Consider the following 25,543-nt stretch of genomic DNA (forward strand, 5'->3'; position numbering starts at 1 on the left):
CTTGCACTGATTCTTTACATAAAGTGTACGGTCTCTTCTTGCTTTTGCCTTGGGTTTGTCTAATTCGGACATTATTCCCCTTACTACTAATCATTTAAGAGCTGGGTTTTTCTCGTGAAAGAAGAAAGCAGTCAGACAGGGGTCGTGATGATAAACGGACAGTCAGGCCACGGTTTGTTTGCTTTCAGTGATATGGGACGTCCATAGGCCTGACTAGAGGCCGAAAGGAAAAGCGAGGAAAGCTGCCTGCGTTTTCTCCGGTGTTTGCTCCAGAACCTTTATTTTTGTCCTAAAGTTTGAGTCCTCGGAAAACACATTACTAAGAATGAAACATATGAGTTTGAAAACAAGCCAGTCATGGGCTTATTGCCAAGGGTACCACACATGTGCAATGTGATAACTACTTGGCACGATGTTTGTGCCTAACCTACACAATCGCAAAAAGTATTAATACAGATGTATGGGAAGAATTGTGAGCTGTGTAGAATGGCATTGTATTTATTTATTTATTTATTTATTTATTTATTTATTTATTTATTTATTTATTTATTTATTTATTTAGATAGGGTCTCAGGTACTCTAGGCTGGCATTGAATTTACTGTGTAGCCAAGGATGATTTTGAAATACTGATCCTCTTCACCCACCTGGGATCAAGCTAGTCGAGGTAAATACTGCAAACTGAGGCACCTCCCAACTCCATTTTTATATTTTTATTTAAACGCCTTTCATATGAATCTATTCACAAACTTAGAGACACGTCTCAGGGACACAGTGAAGACTGTCAAACGTCCATGTTCATCAGCTGCTCATGGTGATGTGAGGCACTTATAAATTCCATGTTTTAAAAATAACCCAGGATCTCTGTTGCTTTAAATTGCTCTATTGTCTGTGGCAACCCACTGAAAGCCAGAGCTATCTTTGTTCTAGTGGCCCAGACACTTGAAACTCTCAAACAGGTTTTGGTATTTTGTAATCCACAAGAGGATCTTCTCTATTGTTTCTCTAGTAATTTGAAACACAGTTTAGTGACACCAATTTGTACATTAAAAACACTGAGGGCTGGCATGGTTGGGCTAGGAAAGGCACCTGTCGCTAAGACTGATGACTTGAGTTCGATCTCTAGGATCCACATGGTAGAGAGAGGGAGCTAATTCCTGAAAGTTGGCCTCTGACCTTACATGCTGCAGTATGCATGCAACTAGACACATGCACTCACAAACAAATGTGCGCATGTGAGCAGGCATGTGCATGCACGTGCACACACACACACACACACACACACAAATAAATAAATAAACAATAAGCATTTGAAAAACTTCCTAGTGACTGTACTGGACAGTGCAGAGATTATAGATAAACACGTTCCTCGCCACAGAAGGTTCATTTGTACCTGCAAACCTCCTGACTGAATGTCGATAGAGAACACAAAGAACTGTACCGTGAGCACAGCCCCACTGTCTGTCGAGGACTGTGCTGAACACGGTCCATCAGGCTCTATTCTATAAAGAACGCCTGCATATAGCTGGAATGCAATTAGCTCTGAGCAATCCCTGCTCCTGTAGGTGTAAGAGCATCCTTCCTTCCTCTGATACCCGTCTATAGCCAGGCCTGGGCTGACTGAAAATGGAAATGCAGTCTGGGACTTGTAGAACTTAGGGGAAGCCAACTCTAGCTATTCTCCCGAGAGTCAATGTTCTGGTTCTTTAAAACTGGTTAGTGTTGTCTAGAAAACAGCAAGGCGCGGTAACTTCTTGATGGTGGTGGTGGTGGTGGTGTGTTTCTTTGTGGTAAATTCTCATTATGTAGCCTCATTGACCTTGAACTCATGGTTCTCCTGCCTCTGACTTCGGAGTGCCACTGTGACTGGCTTGGCTTGTTGCATATTAACGTCAGCCATGTGGCCCTGCTCATGCCATATGCTGGGGCTAATGGTGTCCATGACATCTGGCTTAAAATATGTCCTTTTTAAAAAATTAATCAATTTATTTATTACGAATATAGTGTTCTGTCTGCATGTATGCCTACACACCAGAAGAGGGCATTAGATCTCATTATAGATGACTGTGAGCCAACATGTGGTTACTGGGAATTGAACTCAGGACCTCTGGAAGAGCAGTTAATGCTCCCAATGTCTGAACCATTTCTCCAGCCCCAAATATGTTCTTTGCAGTATCTTGTGCTGACAATTTAATGATATTTTCTTTCTTTCTTCTTTTTTTGTTGTTTTGTTTTTTTGAGGCAGGGTTTTTCTGTGAAGCCTTGACTTTCCTGGAACTCTGTTGTAGACCAGGCTGGCCTTGAACTCACAGGGATCTGCCAGCGCTGTCTCCTAAGTGCTGGGATTAAAGGCATGTGCCACCACCAGGCTAAAGATATTTTCTTGATTGATTGAGGCTGTGTCTAGCCTCCTGAGTGCTGGGATTACAGGCATGTGCCACTCACTACATATGATCAATCACTTTCATTGTTTTCTCCAAGACAGGGTTTCTTTGTGTAGTTCTGGCTATCCTAGAACTTCCTCTGTAGCCCAGGCTGGCCTCAAACTCAGGGATCCGCCTGCCTCTGCCTCCCTAGTGCTGGGATTAAAGGTGTGCACCATCATTGCTCAGCCCCTCCCCCCCCATCTTTTTTTGTTTGTTTGTTTTCAATTAATTAACATAATAAGGATCTACTGGGGGAAGAGTCATGTCTTGGACAGACTGCTCTTGAACATTGGAGTCTCCTCTCTCTACTTCTCATGTGCTGGGATTATTGTCTAGCAACATCACCCTGGTTAGTGCAGAGCTAGGGATTGAACCCAGCACATGTTAGGCAAACAAACTACTGACGGAGCCACGCCCCTAGCCCTCTCCTCATGCAGCCCATGTGCAGCTTTACAGCTGACAACGAGTGAGTGAGTGTAGTTATTATATTTATCATTAAAAAAACGTACACTATTAGTATAACCTCATTTGTGTACATAGATGGGCACACACGCATACACACACATGTGTATATTAATACACACACACACACACACACACACACACACACACACACACACACACGTTTGGTGTTAGAGCATGTTGCTTTCCGTGCACAAATCTGAGCTGACCTTACCACCCCAACACACGCCAAACCAACCATTTAGTGCACAAGGCGGCAACAGTCGGGTTACTCAGGTGGGGGGGGGGGGCTGGTCTCTGCCTTCATCTTCACTCTCCTGTGATTTTCCACTTTTCCAAACGTCTGCCTTACACAGTTTTTCTCTTTTTTACGTTTTGATTTCTTTTCAGGGCATGCGGTGGGGATGGAGTTGGTTCTCCCCTTCCACCATGTGTGTCTCTGGGACAGGGCTTCACACCAAGCACCTCAACCAGAGGGGCTATCTCACAGGCCCCTGCACCTAGTTTTGAGTTGTGAAGGCCCTTTGGTTACCTTGCCTGTGTGGCCCCTTACAGAAATGGGCATGGGTTCTTGGAATCCCCCCACCCCCTTTTTTTTTGGTTTTTCGAGACAGGGTTTCTCTGTGCCGCTTTTGGAGCCTATCCTGGAACTCACTTTGTAGACCATGCTAGGCTTAAACTCATAGAGATCCGCCTGGCTCTGCTCTGCCTCCGAAGTGCTGGGATTAAAGGCATGCGCCACCACCGCCTGGTGGAATTCTCATGGTACATGATGTGCCTTGTCCAGAGGGATGGCATTTTTTTTTTTTCTTAAAGAACATACAATACAGAAATGGCTGAGTGCAGGACATTTTTCTGCCTAATACTTAATTTTGTGAACTTTGCCAATAAACCTGCCATAACGAATAGAGTAGCTGGATATGGTGAGCCTGTAAGCCCAGCCCTCAGGAGGCGGAGCCAGGAAGAGCAGGAGTTCCTGGCCAGCTTGGGCTACAGAGCACCGCCCAACCTCAGTCAAGGAAACCAGTGAGCAGGCAGACAAACGTGGAGCGGAGATGAGGAATTGAGTGTCTAGAAATGCAGCTTCCAAGAATCTAATTTTTACAAGCCAGCAAAAGCAGTTTAATCACCATTTCAGAGTAAGAAATAGTCAGATGGTAAGTTGGTTGTGTGGACGGACACTCTGAACTCCCTCTGGGAAGTTCTGCTATGGCTCTAACTGGGCTGACTTGGAGGCAAACACTTCCATCAAACACTTTAAACTCATTCAGGTCAAACAATGGCACTCTTCAGGCCTGTGCTGGTTTGTTTAAGGTAGTCCCTTCTAGATCGGTTCATGAATCAAAACAAAAACAAAAACAACTAGACAAACATACACACACACACACACACACACACACACACACACACACACACACACAACAAAACAAGCAAGACCAAACAAATGGCTTCAAGAGGTCAAGGGACTGTCAGGGAGCTTCCAGACTCACAGCAGGAAGGGACTGCTCGGTTAGACTAAGTAGGAAACCATTGAGGTTGAAGTGGCTCGGCAGGCAAATCGCTGAGGTGCCCGATGACCTGAGTTCCATCTCCAGGATCCACAGACCCACACAGGTGTGTCACAGTATGCGTGAACCAAGACACCTACACACTGATAAATGGAATAGAAAAGTTTAAAAAGGTGCTTCTGTCCTGAAAACCTAGCATATTTCTATCTTGCAGAATACATACCTTTATATTTTATATGTACCTGTACCTTTATATTTGTCATGCAGCATCTACTGTTAGCTCTTAGGACTGTTCATGCAAGCATTTGCTGAGCTTTTAAATGTTCTATCGATCTATCTGTCTGTCTGTCTGTGTGTTATGACCATTGCACATTGTTCTGGTTTGTCTAAGGTAGTAGAAAAATCAGCTATAGAAGAATGTGAACAGAGGGCTTGCCTGGCATGTGGAAACCCCAGGTTCAGCCCCCAGCAGTACATTAAACTGGCATGGTAGCACATGCCTGTAAGCTCAGTACTCAGGAGGTAGAGGCAGGAGGATCAGACGTTCCAAATCGTTCTCAGGGACAGGAAGTTGGAGGCCAGACTGAGCTAGAGGCCCTAACCAGAAAGTAGAGGGGAACAAACACACTTAGAATTTTATGAAATACACCACCCCCCTTTTTTGGGGGGGTCTGTTTTTCCTCTTTATGCAGCCCCAGGCTAGCCTAACTCTCCATCCTCCTGCCTCAGCCTCTGGAGTACTAGAATTATAGGTACATGCCAACATATTCAAATGACGGAGCAATTTAAAAAAATCTAAGGTTTGTTCTTTATTTTGAGACAGGGTTTTTTCTACATAGCCCTGGGTGCCTGGAACTCACTATGTAGACCAAGGTGGGTTTGAACACACAGAGACCCACCTGCCTCTGCCTCTGGAATGCTGGGATTAAAGGCATGCTCCACTATGCCTGGTTTCTGATATTTACTCTTAATGATGTGTATATTTGAGTGTCTGTGTGTAGGAATGTGTATGAAAGTGCAGGCGCTCCCAGAGACCACAGGCACTGTGTCGCTCTGGAGCTGGAGTTCCAAGAAGCTGGAAGTGGGTGCTGGGAACCAAATTCGGTCCCCTGCAATAGCAGTATGTGTTCTTAACTACCAGCTCTCCAGTCCCTGATGTAATGATTTTATCTCAGGGAACACTGAGGGAAGCCGGGCAAAGTCATGGGAGAGTGCAGATGCAGAAACAGCAGAAGCCAGCCTTCCCCAGGAGATAGACTTGGCTGTGTACTGCCTTGCCGGGTATGGGAAAGCTGCCCACAAATGTGAGGTGGACAAGTGAGTCAGGTCCCGTCCTGTAAACAGTGAAAACCTCTTTTGTCTAGTAAAGATGGAAAAGTAGCTAGTAGTCACTGCTTTTTGTCTTTTTGATTCATATACTTTTTCAGTGTGTTCAGGGTGGAGCAGTGTGCCAGGACCCTACTGTGGAAGCCAGAGGACAAGATGTAGACTCAGTTCTCTTCTTCAATCAAGTGGGCCTTGGGGATCAAATTCAGGTCCTCAGACTTGGTGGCAAGTGCCATTACCTGGTGAGTCACATCACCAGCCAATAACAGTTATTTTAATAACTCATATATATGCTGTTTATTTATTTTGGTGCTGGGTTTTGAATCCAGGGCTTTGCCCATGCCAAGTGCATGCTCTATCACACCCCACACCCTCAGCAATGTGTGTATGTGTGTGTGTGTGTGTGTGTGTGTGTGTGTGTGTGTGTGTGTGTGTACACATGCCTGCACACCAGAGTGAAGGTCTGGCTTGCTCTTTTGGCTAGGCTGGTGACTTCTGGGAATCTGCCTGCCTCTGTCCATGCCCTTCACCTGGGTTACAGGTATACAGAGCCATGCGAGACTTTTACAGAGTTCTAGAGATTTGAACTCAGGTCCTCTTGATTTCACAGCAAGAGTTCTTACCCACTGATCTATCTCCCCCGCCCCAAAGTGTTGCACTGAAATGAAAGGAAGGATAAATGTCCAGCTGCTGGCCCGCACAGATGGAGTAACAGTCTCTAGACATTGTACTTCAGAAATGAATACAAGCTTCCCGAAGAAACAGTTTCCTAACAGAACGACTTGTACTGTTGTACAAACAGGACATTCCCTCATTCTTCAGTCCAAGTAACTAATCTACTTTTGAACTTCTAGAGGACAGCAATGATGGGAAGAGATTGGCTGTAAAACTATTTGTATTGAGAACGGTGCCTTCAGTGAACTTATTGGTTAGCGCTCTCAGCGGCAAGGATTCCCTATCTTGGCGTTCATTTTATACTTTAATTTGACTGGCAGGTCTTTGTTTGATCGTCCTATTGAAGGGACAACAAAGGTGGTTTGGGTGACACCGTTGAGTAATGCACTCTATTTTTATCTCTGCAAAAAGCTCCATGGTCAGAAGACTCTAATAACCTCTGATCTTCCCCCAGTTTGGAATCACACATCAGCCAGAGGATAAAGATCCTCACTGTGTTTAGTGGCAGACACTTTCCGAAGACAAATACTTTGTTGGCCACAGAGAAGATGCTACCCTAGTCCCCGATGGTGGATTATCGCACCATAAGAGCAGCTCAGTTTCCTCTGTGTATCTGTTTCCTGGATACCGTCTCCTATAAAAACACTGGCAGGGTAAGTACTTTGCCTCCTTCTCATTAGAAAGTACAGATGCTGGTCAAGGGATGGCATGGGATAAAGGGAAAACAGGTTGCTGCTTTTCTTACAGCTAGAAACTTCAGCCTTCCTGACAAGAAATACTTCTCATTCTTTTGCTTCAAAGTCTGCTACAACTCACACTCCTGCAGCTGATTTCCTTCACTTGGCCGAGCTAAGCCCAACTTTCCTTTACTGTGTGTGTAGTGTGTGTCCGTGCAGACACACTTGTGGAAGCCAGAGGTTGGCTCTGGGGATCGTTCTCTATTGCTCTCCACCTTATTTATTATTATTATTATTATTATTATAGTAGTAGTAGTAGTAGTAGTAGTAGTAGTAGTAGTAGTAAGAAAGACATAACCAGGAGTAGAGGTAGATGACCTTAATCCTGGCACTTGGGAGGCAGAGGCAGGCAGATTTCTTAGCTCAAGGCCTGGTCTACAGAGTGAATTCTAGGATAGCCAGGGCTACACAGAGAAAATGTGTCTTGAAAAGCCAAACACTAAAAAAACCAACAAACCAAAACCCACTTATGTGTATACGCATGTGCAAACCTGTGTGCCGATGCCCATGGAGGACAGAAGGCAGCATCGGACCCCCTGAAGCTGGAGCTCCAGGCTTCTGAGCCTCCTGATGTGCTAGGACCTGGACTTTGGTCCTCTGATAGAGCAAAAGAGCTGATTAAACTGCTGATCCATCTCTCCAGGCACTCTACTGTTTTTGAGGTAAGGTCTTTTCCTGAATCTGGAGTTTGCCATTTTGGCAAGACTAGCTGGCCACCAAGCCCCAGAAATATATCTTTCTGCCTCCCCAGAGCTGGGTTGTAGGAACACACTGCCATGCCCAGCTTTTGTGTTGGGGACAATTTAGGTCCTCACACTTCTCCAGAGAGCTCTTCCTCACTGAGCCATCTCCCCAGGTCTACACCCACTGTCCTTCTTCTCCTAGGGCTCGCTGCAGTTCCCTACCCAGACTGTCCCCTTGCTCTACCCAGGCTGTCTTCTTCCTGCCTTGTTTTCCCTGCCACCAGTAAGGAAAGCAGCCTCCACTCTTTTTGTCTATCTGTAGTGTTTATAATTTGCTCTTTTTGACATAGTACTTTCTGGAGAATGATTCTGACCAACTTTCTAACTTTTCTTTGTAACGTCAATGTTCTATTTTCTAATCTACACTTCTTTTTTTGCAGTTTCTTAAACTCCCTTTGGTCGGTGTCACAGACAGCCATCCAGTGGGGACTGCAACCACCAGTTCATTTTGCACAGGCGACTGAACAGTCATAAGATGGTGACAACTTTTGGTCTCTAGTGACCTGGACTGGATTCGACTCACTGACCTAGAGGTGAAAGGCTCTGGATTCCATTACTAATCCCTTGAGCCATCCAGCCCCCTGAAAATGATTCTTTGGTTTTATTATTGCAAAGACCATTTATAAAATCATGAACTGGATTTAGGAAAGCAACCATGAAATAGCAAGGGACAACAAACTGATTGAAATTCCTTAAATGTCTTGTGGGCTGAAGACTTTCAAACAGGAGGAGCGGGGAAAAGGTCTATATAGGCACCTTCTTTCTTACTTCAGGAGCGCATCCTGCTCATTTAGACGTGGCAACTTCAGATCCACCGACCATGCCTCAAGGAACTAATTCCTAAATAAAGAAAATGGCAAAGCAAACTACGAAACAGCCAATAATCTTTATTTTGCATTTCCCCCACCCATCACCCCTCTCCAAAAAGCACTAGTGGGTATATTTGTGCATGTGAAAATATCGTATAAAGTATTTAGAATGATCTCTAATGAATGAAACAAACAGACAGACACACATATCTCAACATAGATACTTTTTGGGGGGCAGGGGAAGAAGACTTCTGGCTTCTAGAACAAGGAGGGTATGGACTTCCGCACTCTTCCCAGGTCTACTCCATTCCCACTGTTCTGCAATTGAACATCAAGGTAGAGACCGCATTTCTGAAACCACATTATATGTTTTAAAATAGGACTAATTGTAATGCTAATATCAGTTGAGTTGGCAGTAAAAAAAAATCACATTTCTATTCGTATATTTGTATTAGGTTCAAATCCCACATTCTAACATTCAAGATAGCCTTCACACAAGCCCAAATCGGGATTATTTCAAAATCAAGTAAAAGTCCACAGTTATTCCAAAGACACTAAAATATGCTAATAAAGTTAAATTTGATGCTTTTTTACATTAAAAATAAAATATTTGGCTTACGTTTCAGATATCTATAACATATAATAAATAGTGGGCAGTATAGTAATATAATAAAGTTTTGTGATACCCTGAAATTTGATGAGTTTTCTTAAAAAAATTCATAATATACTTCATTTCAACCTTAAAGCACAATATCCATGAACAAATCTGTAGAAATAAAACAATATAAACACAAAATGCTACAGTATTTTCTTTCTTCCTTTTTCTTTTTTTTTACTTTTGTGGAAACTACATGTCCTTTTAGTAAAAGTGAGAGAAATTTACAGAAAATACATAACAAACAAAACAATTTCAAGCCATCAACTCCAGATTTAAATTGCCTTGTTCCTTCCAACGGCTAGGGTCCTTTCCCTACGGTGTTGTGGGCACTGCATCTGGGGAGGGAAATGGCCGGGTCCTTCTCTCTGTCCTCTTTGCCTATGTACAGCAGCAATCACAGACATGGCTGAAATCACAGTGGATTCCAGAGAAAGCCAGAATTAAACACGATAAAAAAATTTTTAAAAATAACTACTTCATAAATATTTATTATTTACAGTAGGGGAATTTTCCTTAGTATCAAGAGTTTTATACAAGTTGATAAATGTACACGCAGCAGCAAGAAGCGGCTCCAGCAGTTTACAGAAGAGTGGGATTAGAACACAACCAAGTTATAAAACAGGCTAAATGAAAAGAATCTGCACAGAGGTCAACAGGACATGATAGAAACCTTTTTCTTAAAAAATATAAGGTATCTCACAAAAGCCTGAACATTTTACATGTTAGTAATAAAAGTGGGGTGAGGTGGGGGAATTTCATATATTCTCATCACAAAAATATTTTCCAGTCCTCTGACTGGGCCGTTCTTTCCTTATGATTATCTCTGTGAGGGAGAGGGCGTGGAGACTACAGCTACGGATGCATCCTTCAGTTACAATCAAGGCATCTGTACATTACCTTCTCAGCTAACACCGTAATCAAAGGTTGTGGAGAGAAGAGAGGAAGTCAGGAGGGAAGATGTATGGTGTCTTTATTAATACTTGTCACTGGTAATAGGCAGATGGAGGTGCTAGCCCTCGCGCCACGCCTCCCCTGGAGTTTCTCTTCAGTCACACGCCGCCGTGGGAGCTCAGACCCGTGTGTTTCAGAAGCGGGCACCCAGAGCGACGGCGTATTCCTGTCCTTGCTCCTCCAGGATGCACTGTCCACAGGGCCTGGGGGAGACAGGCTGGCAGAACTGGCCCGCCCCGACCAGGCGCGGGGCAGCAGTCCTGCCCACGCTGACGTCAGTGCGCACGGTGCTTCCTCTTCTTGTGCTTCTTGTCTTTCTTGATCTTGGCACACTTGGAGCAGAACCACTGCATCTCTTCCGGAGGAGCCGCCATTAATCCCACGCAGGGCCTAGACATCAAAAGAAGTTCAGATAAACAAGTTCCTATGATTTTCTTTCTTTCTTTTTTGGTTTTTTCGAGGTTTCTTTGTGTATTCCTGGCTGTCCTCGAACTCAGAGATCTGCCTGCCTCTGCCTCCCGAGTGCTGGGATTAAAGACGTGTGCCACCATCACCGAGCGCTTATGATTTTCTTTTTCTGAGGCAAGGTCTGCAAGCTGTACCATGCTCCCCGCCCCCGACTAAAACTTTATAAAGTTTTTATTTTTGTGTTATGTATGAGTATTTTGCCTGTATTTCATTTGTGTGCCTGGTGCTGGCAGGGGCCAGACGAGGGTTGTCTAATCGCCTGTAAATGAGTCACCATGAGGATGTGGGGACCTCCCCAGTGGAAGCAGACAGAGCTCTTAACCAATGAGCCATCTCTTCAGACACTGTGCCATGGTTTCAAAGGCAACATTTCTTCTTGATACAGTCAGCGCTGGCCTTGAACTCCTAGGGATGGAATCCGAGCCCTCTAAAACGCCAGGCAAGCTCTCTACCAACAGAGTTTATCGACTGCTCCTTTTCCCATGCTTTGATTTTTTTTTTTTTAAAGGAATGGTGATATGCCTGACAACATGGTCTTCCAAGCCATGTGGTGGGTTTGCAAGCGGAGACCTGGCTCCTTTAAGTTGTTTTCTGACCTTCACGTGCATGTGGTAAAATGGTATATACCAATAGAGCAGGCTCCACCCTCACAGTAAAAATAAATGTAAAATGCTGGACATACCAGAAACCAGCCCAAAGCTCTAACTGACGCAGCACTAATGTTGGTTATTTGGGTTATTTGAATATACAAGGCCTGGGTATAGGCCCTATGGGGAGATTATTAGTCTGTTTGTCCTTTCAGTCAGTAATGCAATGGCTTTGCTTTTAAGTTTTAATTTGGGGAACGGGGCAGGGAGTGAGACAGTCTCAGGCAACCCGGGCTGAACTCACACTCACTATGTAACCAAGGCTGGTCTCAAACTTGTGACCCTTTGTCTCATCGTCGAGTGCTGAGGCTACCAGCGCTCCACTACACCTGGCTCCGTTTTTACTGGACAGACAGCAAAGATCACAACCAAACAGGTATTTTAAGACGGAAATGAAGCTGAACACATTTGGGCTGAGCATCTTCAGATGGGAACAGCTGAGGAGACGTCAGAAACAAACAAGCTGTCTTGGAGTCTGCTCTCAAGCTCAGCCAGTGGGGTGCTGCAGCTCCCCCAACGCCTGTACCCTTACTTATTTTTGTAGGAAGGGTATATAGTAAAGCAGAACAGTCACACTCCAGGCTCGGCAACAACAGCATTATTAATTCTGCGGTTGTTTCCCTGGGCAGGCTCCACTTGACTGTCCTCAGGAGAGCAGCTGAACCGGTCTAAAGCCCAGCTGGCTAGGATCCCTGCTCAGGCATGACCCGCGTGGGCTGCCTCAGCACCTGGGGCACTCGGGGGGCACTCACCAGTGGTACCAATCATCACAGCCGTCACAGCCGATCATAGGACTGCCATCATCGGGCTTGTTGCACCCTGGACAGATCCAGATCTGATTGCCCCACTCGTCGCGGATCTGATGTAAAGTGGAGGAGCAGAACCAGATGGTGTGCGGAAAAAGAACCACAAGAGGCCAGATAAGAACGCTGCTTCATCTAAAAATGGTCAACCCCGAGCTGGCAATACAGCAGGTTAGCACTGCATGGGAGTCACCAGAGTCACCCCTGCTCTGAAGACAGCTGGTCATCAACAATAGCTTCTCCCTTCCTCTCACACACCCACTCCTTCCTCCCTCCCTCTCCCACTCTCGTCCTCCCCCTCCCTCCCACGTCCTCTCCCCTTCCTCCCTCTCTTTGACACACTGTCTCTCTTCCCTCACTCTCTCTCCTTTCTGGCCCTCTCACCCTTCTCCCTAGTCCCCTCTCTTCCTCACACACTCCCTCCCCACACCCACCTTCCCTTTCTTTTTAAGGGAGGTCTCACGAGCTCAGGCTGGCTTGGCATTCATTATCCAGTCCAGGTTGGCCTTGAACTCCAATCTCTGCCTCAATCTCCTGAGTGCTGGGGTTTCTGGTGTGTGTTGCCATGGCTGGATGTAGTGACATATTTCTAATGCATATTCTAAACTGCTTTGTAAATCTTTAAAAACAAAGCATTGTAGAATCATCTTTGGAAACCATATAACATGACCTACATTTGGCTTCATCTAAGAAATTCTTATAATCTCATGAACTCTTAATGACTATGAGTCTTCCTGTCAGCAACAACTGATATTTATGAAAGTGCTCAGTTTTACATATTTTTTTCAGCCACGTTCATAGCATGGAATTAGCACATACAATCAAACATGCATGTATTCTCTCATTACTTATTAGCCAAACCCTTCTCCTGAACTAAGGTGATAAGATCAAGGATATAAAAGAGCTGTTACTAAGTAACTTTCCATTCCCTTTATGACATTTTAGAAAAGTACAATCAACTAAAGGGCAAATGAAATAAGAGGCTCATGGGCCAAAGAACTACACACTTACTATTATGCTGCAAATACTGTGTATTCTGGAGTTCTGCCTTTGTCCTCAATAAGAAGTGTCCCTAATTGTAAGTCTTTCTCAATTCTGCATGGATACTATAAAAGAGCACTTAGTCAAGCTCGCTTTTAAATGTCCTCATAGTAAGACAATGTATGATTTCACTATATATTTTGCAAGGTGGCCTCTTCCTATGTCTTTAAGTAATACACAGACTAGATACTTGGAATATAAATGGCTTCCTCGTGAGGGGTTATCAAAAGTGGATATGTTCCTCTGGATGCATGGGCTTACTGTAAGGGCTACTATTTTTGAAAGTCTCTACAAAGGCAAACTACACTGACCTGAACCCTTTGTAGAGTAAGGTAGGAGGCTGCCTCTGACTGCTGGCTCTCACTTGGGGTAAACGCCACCATGGGGAAAGAACCAGCAGGCAGCAGGCACTGGGTGTCCAGTGAGTGAAGCCACCACGCATGGCCAGTCCTGCTGCCGGCTGACCTTCTTGACATTAGCAGGTTGTGACTCTTGAGTTACATAGAAAACATTTGCCAGAGCACCACACTAACCCCCAGTACTTTCTAGGGGACCGAGTTCTTTCAAACATGACTTCATGTAATCACTGTAAATAATCTTTGCATAGTTTGGAAACGGGGGAAGAGGAGCTACAAGAATTTCACTGTCCACATCACACTAACAGGCAGTGACAGACTCTCCTGTGTCTTCATAAAGTATCTATTTAGACTAGAAGACCTTTTGGGCACCGTCCCAGCTGGTGGGTCCCTCTGTGGAGCCAGTTCAAATGTCTACTGGAGAGCCGCAATCTTTAGAGCCAGACAAGACTACAGAGATTACTGAGTCTAATACAAATCCTTAATTACAGATAAACAAATGGAGGGTGAAGAGATTAAATATAAACTCTTTCCTGATCAACTCACCTGTGGGGGGGGGGTGACACCTCAATTAGACCCCTCGATTGATCCTTCAATGGACCAATTTATTTCTCACAGGTTTTTGTATCACATTTTCTGTCTTGAATTGTCAATTTATTATTTTGACACTAATTTTTCCTGCCTATGTACTCCCTGAATGCATTCAGGATTTTTTTTTTTTATACTTCTTTGTGTCCTTATAGTGTCTCACACAGTCCATGATTTAGTCTTTCTAAATTCCCCTATGTAACACGCGGTTAGATATCTCCTAACAAACAGTCCCAGTCCTGCTCTGCCGCTTGCCAGTCACTCATCTCTTTACAAGGGTTAGGCTAAAACAACAGTACAGAGCTTGTTGTTCAAAAACATCAATGTCTCCATTTACCAAACATGTTGTTGTGTGCTTGTGTGTCTATTCAGTGTGCCTTGAGAATATATCTTTATAAATACTTCAGTGCTGGATTGAAATAAGGCCTGATTATATTAACTATGGGAAAAACATCTAAGAGCAGTTCCAGGACAATATGGAGTCATTCAATATGATGGGATGCATTTATGTATTTATTTTCAGTACTAGGAGATAAATTCTGAGCGCTGTACATGCTAGGCAAGCTCTCTACCACAGAGCTATGTCTCTAGCCCATATATGGTGGGTCTAATAAAAAAAAATGCACTTGAAAGCTCAGAAAGTCCTATAGTCTAAAGTTCATTTCTATTTACGATGTAAGTTCTGATACATTCTGGATCTCAGCAAATAAAATACAATAATTAGTGCTGTAACTCAGAAACACCAGCTGACCCATAAGATCTATGTCTATTACATAAATTACACTCAAGTCACTAATTTACTCACTCTAGTAAGAATTCACTGTGGAATTTGAATATCACAGTATATACTGATGTTCTTATATTTAGGTATACAGTCATGTTTCAAATCAACACAAATAAAATCTATTTGACATTGTTACGTGGCTGAGTGTGAACTTTGTAATGTAACAGTTTTGAACCAACTAAGGCAATGGAAATGCTTTTCTGTTTATCAAGTACTGCCCGTGAGAATCAACATCACAGAATCAGCGCTTTCTGAAAGGCTGTGGAAACATACGCACCACGTAAGTGCTGACCGTCTCCGTCACCACGCTCCGCACGGGGGCTTTGGCACTCCCCGCTCCAGAGAGGGCAGGGGCTGGGGATGGCATCAGGGCTGGGCACACTGCAGCCTGGGCCAGGAGTGGTGGTGGCAGAGGAGTGGGGCTCACACGCACAGGGACGGGGACTGGGGCTGGAGGCGGGGTTTTCGGTCTGTTCAGAGAAGGGGCGGGCTTAGCCTCGGGGGCGGGTACCACCTTGCTGATGACTCTGTCAAGGAGAGAAAAGTGAAGGTCAAAACATATCACATGTTCAAACAACTACTACACAAGTCCTTTGTCTGGAAGCAAAATAGGTTTACTTTACCTAGAAAACACACACACACACACACACACACACACACACACACACACACACACACACACACCAAAAAACCACATTTACTTAAGTAATGTGAAGGTGGTCAGAGGACAACTTGCTGGGAGATGGCTTTCTCCTTCTACCATGTGAGTTCCAGGGATCAAACACAGGTAGCTGGGCTTGTGTAGCAGGTACCCTTACCTGCTGAACCATACTGCTACCCCACATTCATTCATTCATTCATTCATTCATTCATTCATTCATTCATTCATTCATTTTGCAGTGTCTTATGCATCAATGGCAACCACTCTAGGAGCTGAGCTGTATTGTAAAATCTGTTTTTAAGCAACCAGAACTCAAAATTCATGGCCCATCATCAATTAGTCTAGCAACTTGGGCTAACTTTCATTTTCTCCAACTGCCCTTCAGTGATCAGATATGTAGAGATATTCTACCAATCAGTGCACATGTGTTTTTCACAGGTGTGTAATGGATTACACACTCCCCGCTATTGACTTCCTCTGTGTCAACACAACACAACAAAGTGCCGTGTTACTTCTGAGTAGCTTCTTGTGAGAGACATCATGGACTGTGGAGTCTTGTTAGCTTCTGCCCCAGAAGCCACCCTGCCCCCAAACCTGCAGGTGTTTTTATATTTTATTTTTTGTACTTGGAATGAGAATTTGAATGAGCATGTCCCCCAAAGGTTCTTGTATTTGAATACTTGGCCTCCAGTTGGAGGCAGTTTGGGGAGATTTAGGTGGTACAGCTGTTACTGGAAGCAGGTTTTGAGGTTACACAGTCTCATCCTGCTTCCAGTTTGCTCTGTCTACTTCATGCTTGTAGCTAAAGGTGTGATCACTCAGCTCCTGCTCAAGTCACCATGCCTGCGGCTGTGACCATGCCTCTCCACCATAATGGAGCCCCATCCCTCTGGATCTGTAAGCCCAAATGAGCTCCTTCATAAACTGACTTGGTCAGAGAATTTGATCACAGCAAAAGCAAAGTAATGAATGCAGAAGTTGGTAGACAGAGGACTGTTGCCTCACATTCATGTCACCATGTGTGGTGGTTTCAAAGAAAATGGCCCCCAAAGGGAGTGGCACTAGTAGGAGGCGTGGCCTTGTTGGAGGAAGTGCGTCACTGTGGAGCAGGCTTCGAGGACTCATACATATATGCTCAAGCCACACCCAGTGAGACAGTTTACTTTCTGTTGCTTTTGGATAAAGATGTAATGACTCTCAACTCCAGCACCATGTCTGACTGCATGCTGCCTTGCTTCCTGTCATTTCCTGCCAGGAACATTTCAAAAATTATTAAATTTGTCTATTATGTAATAGACTAAACTTCTGAACTATAAGCATGCCATCCCAATTAAATGTAAGAGCTGCCATGGTCATGGTGTCATAGGAACCCTAAGATACCATGTTACTTTTTTGAGGACTGAGGAAGATTTTGGAAGTCTGTATCAGAAGAACGCCTGAATGCTCTAAGCAGCACTTAGTAAGCTATTCCAATAGAAGCCTGGAAAACAGTGTGGAGTACAAGCCATTCATGTGAGATTTTGACAAAGAATCCGGTTGCATTCTGTCCATATCTTGAGAACTTGCCTGAGGCTAAATTTAAAAGTAATGGGCTAATTTCTTTGGTGGAGATTTATCCTTCCTTCCTTCCTTCCTTCCTTCCTTCCTTCCTTCCTTCCTTCCTTCCTTCCTTCCTTCCTTCCTTCCTTCCTTCCTTCCTTCCTTCTTTCTCTTCTTTTCCTCCTTCTCCCCTCCTCTTCCTCCTGGTTTTTTGACACAGGGTTTCTTTGTGTATGCCTGGCCATCCTGGAATTTGCTCTGTAGACTAGGCTGGCCTCAAACTCAGAGATCCGCCCGTCTCTGCCTCTGAGGACTGGCATTAACAGCCAGTGCAAGCTAACACTGAGTCTGTGGTGTGGTAATTACTGATAACACTATGCAGGTCTACAGCAAAATAGCACAAGTGGGGCAGAAAGAAATGGAAACTGGACAGTTTGGAGAGAAAAGGACACTGGTAAGCTTAATATAACAGATGAGGCATGAGCTGGAAAAGAGGCCATAATTGTTAAGAAGATTAGGGCCATTAATAAAAATCTGGCTCTGCACTGGAACAAAGGGAAGTGTCCCTTCAGGGCAAGACCCAGCCCACCTAAGCTTCTAACTTGTAAAGTAGCCTGCGTTTTTTCTTCTTTAGATTGCCCCTAAAAAGGAACTGCAAACAAACACTGCTGGTGGTGTGGCTCAAGGGGTGGGGTCCATCCCATGCTGGAGGACACCAGGCAGTGGTGCTGGAGTTACAGGCATGAAGGATGCAAAAGTGAAGGGGTCCTGATTTCCTCCTCTGCAGTTTCACACAGCTGTTGAGCCAGGCAACACATGGCAGGTAGTCCCTGTATCAAGGCTCTGAAAGGTGAAGTCCGGGTTACAGGGGACCCTAAGATACTGGACACGCCAGGGAAGACTATCTAAGAGTTATGGAACTGATGGAAGATAGCAATCTATGTATTTAAGAAACTCAGCACACCCCAGGTCAATAAAAAGAAACCTTAGTCAAAGCACATCCAAACACAACTGTGAAACAGAAAAACCTGAGCAGCAGCCAGTGGGAAAAAGAACAACCACTTTGATATAACAAACAGATAGCAGCCGACTCGCAAAGCCAATGTAAAACAAAGGATGAATACGCTAAAGAAAAATAAAGATAAGTTAGCTAAACAAAACGTAAGGATTTGCTAGCTGCAGGCTTGTACTAAAAGAAACTGCTTTGGACTTTTTTTTTTTAAACAGGGTTTCTTTGTGTAGTTCTGCTCTCCTGGAACTCACTTTGTAGACCAGGCTGTCCTTGAACTCACAGAGATCTGCCTGCCTCTGCCTCCCTAGGGCTAGGATTAAAGGTGTGTGCCACCACTCCCAGCTGGCCTTTACATTCTTAAATAAATTATTAAAAACCATAAAAGGTACATATTTGCTAATATCTGCCGTATTAAAAGTTAGATAAATTAAAAAATATTTATTTAATAATGGCAATATATAATAGTAATGGTTGAGTGCACTGGCTGTTCTTTCAGAGGACCAGGGTTCAATTCCCAGCACCCACATGAAGGCTCACAGCTGTCTGTAACTCTAATCCTAGGGGATCCAATGCCGTCTTCTGGCCTCTGTGGTTACCAGGCATGCACACGGTGCAACAGACATCTATGCAGACAAAATTCCCATAAACATACAAATTAAATTAAATAATAAAAAAAAAAAACAACCCTTTTTAAAAGTAGGGCTTAGGACATGTGGTGTACTTGCTGAGTGTAGCCCAGGCCGAGTTCAACCTTAACACTGGAAAAAGATAGCTAATGTAGCAACAGTGAAGGTTTGAGGAAGGTGTGAAGGTCAGAAGAGCACCCCTGGGTGGCCTTGGCATCATTCCATGGGCTGAGGTCCTAGAGAGAGCAAGCTGGGCAACACTCATCCTCTGCTTCCTCACTGAGGATGAGTGTGACAGCTGTCTCTGCTCCTGCCATGGCTTCCCCACCACGATGGACTGTTGTCCTCTTAAAAGAAACCCTTCCTTCCTTTAATCACCTTTGTTCAGAAAAGTAACTTTATGTAACAAGCAGCATCTTTTCAAAATAAAAGTAACTCCACTAAGAGGATAGGACACAGCAAGTAGAATTACCATAGACAGGAAAGCGGTACTCAGGGGTGGCATTACCATAGACAGGAAAGCGGTACTCAGGGGTGGAATTACCATAGACAGGAAAGCGGTACTCAGGGGTGGCATTACCATAGACAGGAAAGCGGTACTCAGGGGTGGAAAGCGTGAACACAAGGACGAAATGACTGTATTGTGAAGATGAAAAGCCTGGAAACACAGAGTGCTGTAGGCTGGGAGAGGGAGAGGTAGCTGCCATGGTACTCCTGAATGGTTATGAAAACCTTAAGGATGGTGTGCGGGGCCAGTGGCACAGTGGATAACCTTTTGGCTCAGTATACAGTATGTTATTTATTCAGGTGTGGTAGTCCCAGCACCCAGGAGGCAGAGGCAGACAGATCTCTGTGAATTCAAGGCCAGTCTGATCTACATAGTGAGTTCCAGGACAGTCAGGGCTACATAACAAGACCCTGTCTCAAAATACCACATTATTTGAAGTGGTCACACAGTTATTTTTATCAAAATTAAAAAGACAGCTATGGGTAATATATAATAAAATCCGGGGCTGGAGAGATGGCTCAGAGGTTAAGAGCACTGGCTGTTCTTCCGAAGTTCAATTCCCAGCAACCACATGGTGGTTCACTACCATCTGTAATGAGATCTGGTGCCCTCTTCTGGCCTGCAGGCATGCGTGTAGGCAGAATCCTGTATACATAATAAATAAAAAAATCTTTAAAAAAAGAAAAAAGAAAAAAGAAAAAAGAAAATCCTACATGATTTAATATAAAAAAATCCAAGTTTTCTAAGAAGAAAAATGCAAGCATGAATATTTATGTGTGTAGTTACAAAAAAAGTTTAAAAGAATATATATATGTATATATTTATTTTCCAGAAACTTTCTATATACTGGGATTACAGGGTACTTTTCCTTGGCTTATCCATAATTAACACATAAATCTTACAATAAAAATAATGAAAAAGTAAAAATATATACATTTAAAGTATTTCTGGGAACTTTTAAGCAAAATGATGGCTTGGCCAACACCTTCTAGTGAAATTTGGCCACAGTTTAGTTATAAATATAGGACAGCAAGTCCCAAGTTAAGTCAAAGGGTTTCACAATACAGATGACTCTGTCATCGTTAACAGAGAGCAACAGTCTAAAGACCAAGAAAGTGAGGAAGAGTATCTGGTAAGTATGCTGTTTGAGTAACTGAAGGAATACATGAGTCTTTTAGATATCGCTACAGTTTGGTTTGTCCCAGAAGATACATATGTTCCTAGGCTGGATCTTCTTCAGTGTGCTGATGTGAGAGGCAGGGGGATCCTCAAGGGGTGGGGTTTAATGTAAGGCAATTTATATATCGGTGTATGTGGCTCTGTGTGTGTGTGTGTGTGTGTGTGTGTGAGAGAGAGAGAGAGAGAGACAGACAGACAGACAGACAGACAGAGAAGAGGTTATGGAAGTGGGTACTTAGTTTACAAGACAAACTATGCTAACTCTACTTCTTTTTTTTAAGGTTTATTTATTTATTTATTTATTTATTTATTATGTATACAGTGTTCTGTGTGCACTCACCATGTGGTTGCTGGGAATTGAACTCAGGACCTTTGGAAGAGCAAGCAGTGCTCTTAACCTCTGAGCCATCTCTCCAGCCCCTAACTCTACTTTCAAGGGGTCAAGGTAGCATTATATTATCACTACAGTGACCTACTTCCCTAGCTCTTGAAGTTCAAAGGAAAACTTCCTAGAGATTTTCAGTTATTTTGATTATAGGTTCTAAGTGACTTAGGGTAGCCGAATATACAATTTGAAAAGCAATTCTCTTATTTTTAAGAAAAAAATTCTATCATCTAGTTTTTAACAATATGCAAAATCATTTAGCAATGCAACATAACACATATTCTCGGCCCTGATTAGCTCAAGTCTCAACACTCCATCAGCTTCACTGTAGAGGCGATTCTGGAGTCTGGCTGCCCTTTCCCTCCTACTGAACTGCACAGTAAGAAACCCTCCGGAGCTTCCCGTTGAGTGCCAGCATCTCACAGAGAAAGCAATACTGCCCACAGCTGTGCCCCACAGTGGCTCTGCTGCTAACGTTACATCTTTGGGAGGATTTAGTCACAGTGCCCTAACTGCTATAAACACTGGTGTTATTCATACAAACGTGGAGAAGGAGGGGCTTTCAGAGGGATTTCTTTACCTGTTTCCCCACCACAGAATCGGTGGAACAAACAGAATGGGTCATGAGCTGTAATGCAAACTCACAGCTTGACAAGTCAATAAAGAGCCAGGCCCTGCCTCCCAGCCCCTCAGAGCCTCCAAGGTTAGAGGCAAACACAATTTGGATATGTTCTGCACAGGAGGTTTAATGATCCTCATTATTCAGCTATTGTGTGCAAACACTATGAAACCAGTAATCTGAATTAACGAAGTCCAAATAACTGGCTACTAAAGCGCTCTCACAGTTCAAAAGTTCCCTCACAATGGCTTACTTATTTACCCTACCAGTGAATGGCCATTTTTAAATGGTGATATGACACCAGAGGGAAAAATACTGTAATCATGCCTATGGAGTTTACGTGACCTTCTGAACCACAGAAATTATTCAATGGAGAAAAATCACTTTGAGAAAAAAGTACGTTCCTTACATCACAATTCGTTTATTTCGTTCTAAATGTTTAATTTTAGATTTTAGACACACCATCCGCCATAAGAAACATTCTTACATGTGCTAAATGAACCTCTTCTCACAACAAATGAAAAGATACTACTGAAATTTTACAATAATACAGCTGTGAAACCTTACAGTGGGTTTGTGACATGAATATGTATGCCTATTTTTCCTATTTTTTTTTTTTTAATGGAAAGCCCCAGACATACCTGGCCTAAACATGCAGTCAGTCTGTTGTTCACACATGGGCAGACTTAAATAATATGTAAAGAAGCTGCCTCACGAAGGAGCACATGGTCTGTGTGAGCTTGAGACACCAAGGACTTCAGATGATGCTGTCTAGGTCAGAGCTTCAAAGGCCTGAGAGAGAACTGCTTAAACCCTGCAGAGGCCAGGAAGTAAGGGCTGCTGCTTTAAATGACTAAATTCTAGGATCCTTTGTTGTGTGGGAATGGAAAACAAATACACCAAGTTTTCCATTTTTCTAATTTGGGTATATAAGCAAATATTCCAAACTTGGGAGGAATTCTATTTTAGAGCATTGGTACTTAAAATGCCAAACAGTGAGACAGTCATTTCCATATTTCACGTTGATCAAATACCCAAAGACAATTAGGAGAATCAGTTTTATGTTGATTCTTCAAATCAATCATTATTCCTTATTCTTCTTGATCCTCACTGCTCAAATTTTAACATTCGTATAATTATAAGACAACGATAAATGGATTTAATTCCTCAAGCTTGTGGCTTGCCTCTTGAATATTTACATCGTCTCATAAAATGGGTATTTTATCTTGTCATAGCCCAAGTACACATCAAGTAGCAAACATTTTATCTTTTAATGCAGGCATGACCTATTTGAAAAATGAAACAAATTGCATGAAGTAATTAGAGAAAAACATCACCATTATAGAATCTTGTTTCCAAGGGAGAGGCCCAAATGATTATACTCCTATTGTCAAATGTTCAAAATCTGTAAAATACCCTAAAAGGGCACTAACATTCAGATAAGTAATGAATAATGAACATTTCATCATACTTGCAAAAAGATCCAGTACAGCGATAATGGCACTAATGAAAATGAAATGATAAGCTCTCAGTAGGCTATGGAAAAGGAAAGAAGCAAAAAAAAAAAAAAATCCCTGAATATATTTTGTCATATATTTTTGACTTTGGGGTCAGATAAATGATCTCTAGATTCAGGAAAATCAACTGGTTTTTTAAGAGAGCTCTGGCTGGCCTGAAACTTGCTATGCATACCAGGTTAGCCTTGAACTCAAAAGGATCCACTTGCCTCGGCCACCCAAGCACAGGGACTATAGGTGGGTACCATTACACCTGGCTCAGAAACTTTTACAAAAGTGTTTCTGAATAGAAAATAAACAGAAATGAACAAATCCCCAAGCATGCCAATGATGACGAGAAACATCATTTCAGGAGACTTTAGGAGGCTGGTATTTTGTTCACACACATCCACAGCAGCACAGTAAGACCCTGCTGCTGAAGACATGTGCTCTGGATATAGGACACAGAGAAACCAAGCTATGAAGAGTCCTAATGAGTAGTGTCCTAGTGTAGGGAGATGCTATGCAGGCTGTTGGTAGAGAAGGGTCATTAGTGATCACATCCAGTTGTGTACCCTCCATGCTACAACACTGTACTGTCTGGCAAGATATGCTCACGGGTAAAATAGCACAGAATATTCTGAGAGTCACCAACTGCTTCCTGATTGGATTTGAGGCTCACTCCATGGGAGGAATACATATTTACCCTGGAAGGTGCCTCACCAAGGACCGAGAAACCACTTAGGCGATGACCGAGGTAAACTGACCGGAACCACACAGCCCATACTCCTGGGGCAGTCCTACCATGCCTGTGGCGCAGAGCTGGCCCCTGGCAAGACTTAACACTAGAGACTACCACCACTGATACTGATGTTTTAACAAATGGACACACAGTTAAACTGTCTTTTTGTGTTATTCTTTTGAGACAGGGTTTCTCTGTGTAGCTTTGGAGCCTGTCCTGGGACTCGCTCTGTAGACCAGGCTGGCCTAGAACTCACAGAGATTCGCCTGCCTCTGCCTCCCAAGTGCTGGGATCAAAGGCGTATGCAACCATTGCCCGGCTAAACTGTCTTTTAAGCACCCATGTTTATACACAGATTAGTAATTTAGTCTTGGTCAGAAAAGTCTCTTTTAGCAATGGGCAATGGCAAAGCAAGATTTATACCTGGTTGAAGTGCTAAGAATAGTGAATGCTCTGTGTTTGACTCCAGACGGGACACCTAGGGGACAGAAGGACTATAGGAACTGAATGGCAGAGAGGCATATAGAACACTGTCTTCTGGACACATGTGGTTGAACACATAGCAGCTGTGACTGCCTGCACGGGGTATGTCCATCGGTCCCCGACCCCGGCAAAAAAAAAGAAGGGCAGAAAGGAAGGAGAGACATGAGGATAGGAGGGGGACTAGCCAGTGATCTACTGCTGTAGAGACAGTATGACAGTACGGCCAAGGCAACTCATAAAAGAAAAGTACTGATTGGGGGCATGCTTACAGTTTTAATCCATTATTATTTTCCCGGGAGCATGGTGGCATACACAGTATTGAAGCAGTAGCTGAAAGCCACATCCTGATCCTCAGGCAGCAGTCAGAGAGAGAGAGAGAGAGAGAGAGACTGGGCCTGGCATGGGTTTGTGAAATAACAAGGTCCACCCCTAGTGACATGCTTCCTCGAACAAGGCCACACCCACTACCACTCCAACAAAGCCACACTTCCCCGTCCTTCTAATCCTTTCAGATAGTTCTACTTCCTCCAAATATATAAGCCTATTTGGGTCACTATTATTCACACCACCACAGTGGGCAAGAGTGGGAAGAAGGAGATGAGAGAATAATGGGAGAGGCGGGCATGAGTGTGACTACAGTGTATACACAGTTCACTGGATACAAGTACAATACTGTAAAAAAAAATTCCAACAGCGATAAAATCTTACTTTCTCAAATCAAAAAACAACAAAGATTAAGAAAATCTTAGTCTTATTATTTTTTAACTTTAAAATTTATTTATGTGTGCATTAGGAGGTATGACTATGCCATGGTGCACAGACGGAGGTCAGAAGACAACCTTTGGGATTTGGTTCTCTTTCCATCGTGTGGGCCCCTGGGAGAGAACTCAGGTCATTATGCTCAAGGTGGCAAGCACCTTTATCCACTGAGCCATCTCAGCAGGCACTGGAAGTGTTTGAGTGGCTTCCTTAATCTAGCTATACAATGCTTTTATTTGTGAGTTAAAGTAAATTGGTTATATTTTAAAAATTAAAAAAAAAACCTTAGTCCTTAAGTTTGTTTGGTAGTCTTGTCAGGAGAGCAACAAGAAGAATTCAGTCAGCATTTATCTGCCCCTTTCTTGTTTGATTTACATTTCAAAATAACCAAAGAAAAATACACTTTCATGGAAGGGTTTCAGTTCACAAATACTAAAGAGATGGTCATATTTAAAAAAACCCAGCATTTCACAAGGTCTATAAATATTGTTTAAGGGTATAAACCTCAGCATGTGCCCTCCGGTGAGACAGTAAGACAATTCCAGAGTTGGAGA

The 25,543-nt window shown here is 43.4% G+C and overlaps 1 protein-coding gene across 3 annotated transcripts in view; it reads right to left on the reverse strand.

Moving 5' to 3' along the window:
• Positions 1 to 8,742: 8,742 nt before the first annotated feature.
• The window catches only part of Taf3 (TATA-box binding protein associated factor 3), a 155,625-nt gene continuing 138,824 nt past the window's right edge, over positions 8,743 to 25,543 (reverse strand). For all 3 annotated transcript variants that reach the window (XM_006984414.4, XM_076572817.1, XM_076572816.1), the window contains 3 exons: positions 15,258 to 15,507; positions 12,161 to 12,267; positions 8,743 to 10,683 (listed from right to left, as the gene is read on the reverse strand). In XM_006984414.4, coding sequence (XP_006984476.2) covers positions 10,569 to 10,683; positions 12,161 to 12,267; positions 15,258 to 15,507 — 472 coding nt within the window. In that variant the 3' untranslated portion in view covers positions 8,743 to 10,568. The remainder of the gene's footprint in view (positions 10,684 to 12,160; positions 12,268 to 15,257; positions 15,508 to 25,543) is intronic.

This window comes from Peromyscus maniculatus, chromosome 5 (genome assembly GCF_049852395.1).
Source record: "Peromyscus maniculatus bairdii isolate BWxNUB_F1_BW_parent chromosome 5, HU_Pman_BW_mat_3.1, whole genome shotgun sequence".
NCBI lineage: Eukaryota > Metazoa > Chordata > Mammalia > Rodentia > Cricetidae > Peromyscus > Peromyscus maniculatus.